Raw genomic sequence first — 7,065 nt, forward strand, 5'->3', positions numbered from 1 at the left:
TCATCTGGTGCTGCTTTTAAAAAAGCCTGTGAATATAATTGGGGTTTTAACTTGTAGAACATGGCGGGGGAAATGTCCCAGTTGAGCATTCGTTTATCTTTTGTTCGTTTTAATGGTCAGCCAGTGGCACAAGCCATGGTGTTCTGTTTGTATTTTGCCTGCATTTTGCTTTAACTACTCTCATACTTCGTTTCTCAAACAGTAGCTCGCCTTCCATGGAATTGGTGCTGTGGAAACCACCGCTGATGCTTGATGCAGACAAGCGCCACTCATTTTCGAAAGAGGTTAAAGGAGTTGAAGGTGAAGAGGACCCAAACACTGCTGCTATGACTACGGCTTTCCTGCAGCTAAATGAAACTTTGTCCAAAGGTGAACGTAGAACCACATCACCAACCTTGATGTGTAACAACTTAGAATCTGCCTCTGATGAGGAGATGGAACTCTAGTTGCTACCTGTAAAGCATCGTGTGAGATGTTTCAGAAAAACGAAAGTCAAGTATTAGAGACTTGAAATGTAACATTTTCCATCTTTGTTTTTAGTAAAGAATTTACAGCTTAAAGTTAATCCATCTTGTGTCAAGGTGGAGAGGGAAGCAGTTGAGTTGTATTTTTGAATGTATGAATTGGAGAAATGTGAGTTGTAACACTTAGAGTTCATTGGGTTAGTAATGCAGGTTTCCTGGTCACTGAAAGCAAGGTTACTTTTACTACACTTTTAACTATCCGCATGTGAGGCAAAAGATCTAAAGGGTAATGGCACATGTAAAATTTGCAATAAATAAGCATGTGAATGCTGCCCTAACTTACTTCTAGGCCAGCACTTTAAACATTGCTGTTTTTTCATTTTTGCCGAAAGAAGGTGAATTAATATACGCAAGATGTGTACCTTGCTTTTCGTAACTTCGACAGGATGGATAAAAATTGAGCAATACGTTTTTATCTGTGTTATACACAGTTTATTTAGAGTATATAAACATCTGCTGCCAGGAAGCAAGAGACTGTTGCCTCAAAGAAGCAAGCCTCTCTTTTTGCCATTTGTATTTTGAGAAACAAAAACTGTTTTAGCCTATATTGTTGAAAGTATTTGTGTTCTTAATGCCTTTAACTTTAACATTCTTGTTCTCCTCTCCTTACTGTGCTCCCAAAACAATTTTTATCTCAGTGTTCTGCTTTCCTTTGAAATGTGATGTAAATAAAATCTAAATTACATTTTTCATTGCTATATGGCGATGCGATGTAGTTAATGGAATTGAATGTTCTTCCTGTGGAAAATGTCACCAGATCACTTCAGTTATCTTTCATAGATTCATATGTTTAGATTGTTCCCTATGTAGGGGGTGGTGTGGTCAACACTGGGTAGGTAGAGAACAAAGGGTACTTCAGAACTCTGGTGCCACAACAGCTGTATACAAGCATTGGCAAAGCCAATAGCTCTCACTAAGGTGAGAGCTATTGGCTTTCCCAATGCCTTTTAGCCATGTTATACAACACCCTGGCTGCTGTTCAGCGTGGCTAAAATTTAGTGTTATTGCATAGTGTTAGGGTGGTATAGACGTGCTTAATTAGTAAAACAAGTGCTGGGGCCCAAACGTTTGCTCACAAGTTGCCACTAGTGCTGAAGAAGGTTGTGGTGCCCAATACTAAGGCTGTATAGTCTTGAGTTCCCCCCCATGCATCTTTAATACATTACCAGACACTCCATGTCCCTCAAACACACTCCTTTCCACCTTTGTTTTTTCTGTTTCTTCTTCTGGACCAAAGTCTGTTGAGGAAAAATAAGTGGCAGTGTCCCCTGCCTGCGACCATGGGCCCAAATTAAGAGCTGGGTGTAGAATACTTACAGGAAATGATCCTGGGCAAAACGCTATATTTTTCTCCACTTTAGCTCCTCTTGTTGACAAAGACACTGTGTGTACCTAGAGAGGGTGTTGGGTTTCAATTAGGCATGGGCAGAATCCTTTTATTTTTTTTATTTTTAAACCATATGCATGCATCACCCTAATGGTTCCCCCCACCCCCTACCCCCCCCCCCCCCCTTGTGTACTCTTAAGCGTTTGTTTACAATGTATTGTTGTACATTAAAGGAGCAAATAAGGAAGAGCAGCACGGGGAGAGGTGGATGCGTAAGACAAAACAGAGCTCTGGGAGGCAGAAAGTGTGGGGGAGTCGCCCGAAAGAGCTGGCATCACAAGAGATTGAACAATTTAGAGCACGGGGATGGGAAGAGTACTCAAGTTTAAAAGGAAAAAAAAAAATTGGGATGGAAGCACATGAGGGTGGGTAAAAGCATCCTGCAGCATCTGAGACCGCAGCATGGAGTGCGGGGAAGAGGAGCCCAAGAGGCAGCGTATATAACGTTGCAGTAGAGCTGCTGACTTTGGACCTGGGGAACCAGATTAAAGTCTCTGCTCAACATCCTGTGATTATGGGCAAATCACTTAAAGTGCCTTAAAACAAATAAAATCAAGCAAAAAAGTACACGAAAAGCGTGTCTAGTATGTCTGTATAAAAAAGAAATTAGATGTGTTTTATGGTTATCAGCATGAATGTAATGGCAGAATCCATGCATATGCTGTCCCCATAAACTTAAGCAAAATGTGAACTAAGTGTCTTGCATGCCTGTGTGAAAAGAAGGAAAGCAGATGCATTTTACAGTAAGCAACATGAATCTGCCTGAAGCTGTATTATCCTGTGAGATGAAATAGTGTACAAATGCAAGAACAACAAAGATTAAGAAGAACACGTACTTGCTCCAGGGAGGAGCTATCATGAAAAGGGAAGGGAAACGTACGAAAGATAAGCAATCAGAAGATTGCAAATGAGACTAACAACAAAAACAAGTGGTATTCTGTGTGTGGGTTGTGAACTCATTGAAATTTATACAACACATCTTGCATTGCGTGAGCTGGGTAGGCAAGACTTAAAAAGAACACTAACTCAGTATTGCAACAACAGATGAATGTCAACAGTTAAAAGAAACTTGTGACTTCCTTCTTGAGAACTAATTCCATCAGGTGTTGGTGGCACCCCTTCTACTCACCAAATGGAGGCACCAGCCTCGGGCTCCCGTGCGCCCTCTGTGGCCTCCAGTGCACCACTGCCTTCTGGCCATGGTTGACACTGTTATTCCGAGCCAGGCCTGACACCTGTTAAACACTTGGCGCTGAAATTCTCCTCCAACCCTAGAGCGTTGTTGTCAACTGCCACTTCAGTGCTGGGCTGAAAGATGCAGCTTCAAACACCATCCGATTCAAAATAGGTGGACCCGAACCATTCGGAGCAGTGACATGCTGCCCTGAAGCAATCCGAGCCAAAGGACATCACCTCAGAGAGTTTGGATGTAGACCGTATTTGGCTCCCTCAAGACTGCCCTCTACTACTGCATTCTCTGCTGCTTCTGAGGACTTTTACCAACCAATCCTCCAGCAGCTGCAGGGACATCTCAACACCAAGCAGCAGTGGATGCACATCCAGTTGGGCAGTTGTCTGATCTTAGCGAAGCCTCAGGAGCTGCTGAAGGACTCTGTTTCTCAGAAGAAGAAGTTGACTTTTGAGTACACCTTCAACCCTCATGTGCCTCCCACTCCCAAAAAGTTTGAAAAGCACAGCTAACTCTCCACTCCCTCCTCCACCGTATCCTTTACTGCTTGTGGATTTGCCACAACACTTACCGGTGGGGGGGCCTCACATTGTGGGGACAGTCAAGACTACCCTATGACCCATATGATCCTCCATCGCTGACAGGGTGGGCAGCTACCTTCCATAACATGGGGATGCATATGCAACATGAGGAGGAGGATTTCCTCATGCAGAACCTCTCCTCTGCACAGCACTCACTACAGTACCATCCCATGCTCATGCGGGTGCTCAGACCAGCCACTGAAATATTTAAGGATCCAGTCAAAGCGATGGATGTTAAACCTAGGGTTGATCGTAAATGTAAGGCCTCCCCTAATGACTCTTCATATATATGAGGTCACTTACCCCCAGACACTCTTGTAGTTCATACAGCTAGGAACATGTCAACATTCACGGCACAGGTAATGCGCCCCCTTTAGATTGCAAGAGCAAAAAAATTGATTCTAGAGGCAAAAGGGTAACTGCACAGTCTGCTACACATTGGTACATTGCAAACTCCGTTGGCTTACTCTCCTGGTGTCACTGCACCCACTGTGACCAGATGAGAGGCCTTATCCAACATCTTCCAGAGCAGTACCACAAGAAGGGGCAGGTATTGGTAGCAGAGGGGAAAATTATTTCTAACAACAACATTTGTTGTGCACTTGATGCAGCCGACACAGCCGCTCACTGCATTAACACTGTCATTCTCTTGCGTCGCCATACTTGACGGTGTTTGGCTTTGAACTGAAGGTCCAGCCGCACCACCAAAAAATAGCCTTCAAGGGCTTATATCTCTTTGGGCCTCAGGTCGAAGAGATGCTAGAAAAAATCCAAAAGGACACTGATATGGCCAAAGCACTGGGTGCTATACAGGCACCCACTCTGCATGGCTCCTTATGATGTCCCCAATACTATGGTGCAGCAAAAACCACGACCAGAAAACCTCCACCTTCACAAGGCCCACGCAGGAATTGCCTTCCGGGCTATTACAGGGGTAGATACAGAGGCAATTATGGCATATATAGAGGAAAGGGCACATCCCTAAAAGGGGCAGTGCCTCCAAAGCAGCACAAACCACACAAAACCGGTCCGGGTAGGGTTGTAGGATTTTCTTCCCTATTAGTCAGAAAGCACCTCAGACTGTTGAGTTCTTGACATTATACAGAAGGGATACTGCCTAGAACTTATTTAGCCACCACCATCAAACATTCCTACCCGCCAACACAGAATATTTGCGACTCCTCCCAGGGGGAGGTACAGGCCCTCCTCACCAAAGGGGCCTACTTACACATACCCATCCTCTCAGCACATCGAAGACACCTAAGGTTTGTGGTTAGTGAACAATGTAAAGGGGTTCTGTTTGGGGTTACCACAAACCCAAAGGGTTTTTCACCAATGGTTTTCACCAGACGTCTGGCTGTGGTGGCAGCTTATCTCAAGAGGAGAGGCATCCATGTGTTTCCTTACCTGGACGACTGGCTGATCAAGAGCGCCAGGCACTAGTTATGCCTAGCACACACCCAGGCCAGCATCTGTACCTTACATAGTCTAGGTTTCACTGTCACTGGCCAAATCCCACCTCCAATCTCTTCAGGTGCAGCAATTGGCCAAATCCCACCTCCAGCCTCTTCAGGTGTAGCAGTTTCTTTGGGCTATCATAGACTCACTGGTGGGGAAGGCTTTCCTCAGTCCAACAGGAATGGAAGCATTCCAAAACTTTTCACCTCCTTTTCATCCATATCGTCAGTTAACAGTAAGAAATGTGATGTAGTTTCTCAGCATGATGGCATCTTGCATAGCCATAGCTCCTCATGCCAGACTGCACATGTGCCTGTTGCAAAGTGCTTAGTGGCACAGTTAAACCTGGCCCCTTGCTTTATCTCTGTTAAAAAAGAAAAAAAAAAAATCATATTGAATTTTTGTATCATGAGAGAAGTAATTTAGCTTGGGTAGACAATGCTAAACCAGGCCTATTTCTCCAACCAACCCCCAGTTGCCCTCATTTGGATGACATTTTAAATAAAAAATTGGATGTGTTGCAGTGAAGATGTAATATTTCAGGAACCATGAGACCTACGTACTTCATTTTGGTGTAAAAACATAGGTTTTTGAGGGTCCATTAGGCTTATAGAGACAGAAAATAACTCCTCAGAGCTCTCTAATGAGGTGTTTTAGCCATCCTATTGCTAATTTATTTTAGTATTGTTTTTGTTTCAGGTTTTTCGTTGATTCTGCGAAGCCAGTGGTAGCAGAGGATCTTTACCTCTTGAACAGTATTGCTAACTACAAAATCTAAGGAATCTTTCAACAAAGAAAAATCTGTCATATGCCAAACTAATCTGAAAGAAAAGGTAGCAACAACTGCGGCTGGACAGAAAAGAGTTTGAGATGCTTCGGAAAAAACAGCAAGACAAAGTTAATAAAATATTGAAACTGATGGGTATCAAATATTTTACTGTAACAAGTGCTACAAGTCGTATACAATGGACATAAAAATAAAAGCCTGGAAAACAAAATCATCAAAAAAAAAATAGCAGAAACCAGTGAATCACCACAAGAATCGGAGTCTTCTGAGCAAGCGATGTCCACCAAACCCAATGTCCATCCACTTAGAATCTAAACAACGAGGTGAATGTATTTGCAGCTGATTTGTATGCCTACCCGAATTGCATGCGTGCATAAATTTGAAAATATGAATGTTAAGGGAGCTCCCAGCAGCAACGTAACTGCCAGCCTTCTGTTAAATTTGCACTCTTTGAAAAAGCAAATTAAGTTTTAAAGCCACTCTTGTGTGCTGGCTCCAGGTTCACAGATCAGAAAATAATGGTCAACATTGATGAAACTGTATTGATCCATAATAATGACATTAAGATTTTTCTGGTGAGAATGTACAATGACATTTGTTTTGTCAGTCTAACGAAAAGAATGATCCACTTAGGTTTCCAGCTGATTTGGCTCCTGAAGTTCTTGCTGTCAAAATAAGATTGCAGGATGCAGTAAAATCAGTAGGAACCATTTTAAGAAACGTCCTGAAAGATTTAGATTTTGTACTTAATAACAAATTCTGTGGTGCCCCAGAGCTCCGCAAATCATTGGAGTCGACAAGAATGCCTGTTGTTGTCATTTTTTCACATCATTGTCTAATATCAGCAAAGCAAAACTGTTACAAACTAAAGTTCTTGAGTTCAGAACAGAAGCCAACAAGATTAATGATTGCTTTGAAGATGCAAGCGAAGAAGTGGAAGACATTCCTATGAACCAACAGGTTTATGCTATGCAAATGTATTGTCTTTTCCAATTCGTGTTCTGTGAATTACATCACGGCAAAAAGAAAACTCCACTACACGTGACTGCCCACGCAATCAATGACAAGTGCAAAAGCAGAGAGCTAATCATTTCAGTGAATAGGATTGGTGTATCAGCAAGTTATGACATAGTATGGAG

At 42.8% G+C, this 7,065-nt stretch overlaps 1 protein-coding gene across 3 annotated transcripts in view; it reads left to right on the plus strand.

The window, feature by feature from the left end:
• The window catches only part of CCDC117 (coiled-coil domain containing 117), a 152,907-nt gene extending 151,668 nt beyond the window's left edge, over positions 1–1,239 (plus strand). For 2 of the 3 annotated variants that reach the window (XM_069214461.1, XM_069214462.1), the window contains exon 6: positions 203–1,239. In XM_069214461.1, coding sequence (XP_069070562.1) covers positions 203–446 — 244 coding nt within the window. In that variant the 3' untranslated portion in view covers positions 447–1,239. The remainder of the gene's footprint in view (positions 1–202) is intronic. The other variant, XM_069214463.1, reaches the window with a different exon arrangement.
• The last annotated feature ends 5,826 nt before the right edge of the window (positions 1,240–7,065 follow it).

Source organism: Pleurodeles waltl, chromosome 11 (assembly GCF_031143425.1).
Source record: "Pleurodeles waltl isolate 20211129_DDA chromosome 11, aPleWal1.hap1.20221129, whole genome shotgun sequence".
Lineage (NCBI taxonomy): Eukaryota > Metazoa > Chordata > Amphibia > Caudata > Salamandridae > Pleurodeles > Pleurodeles waltl.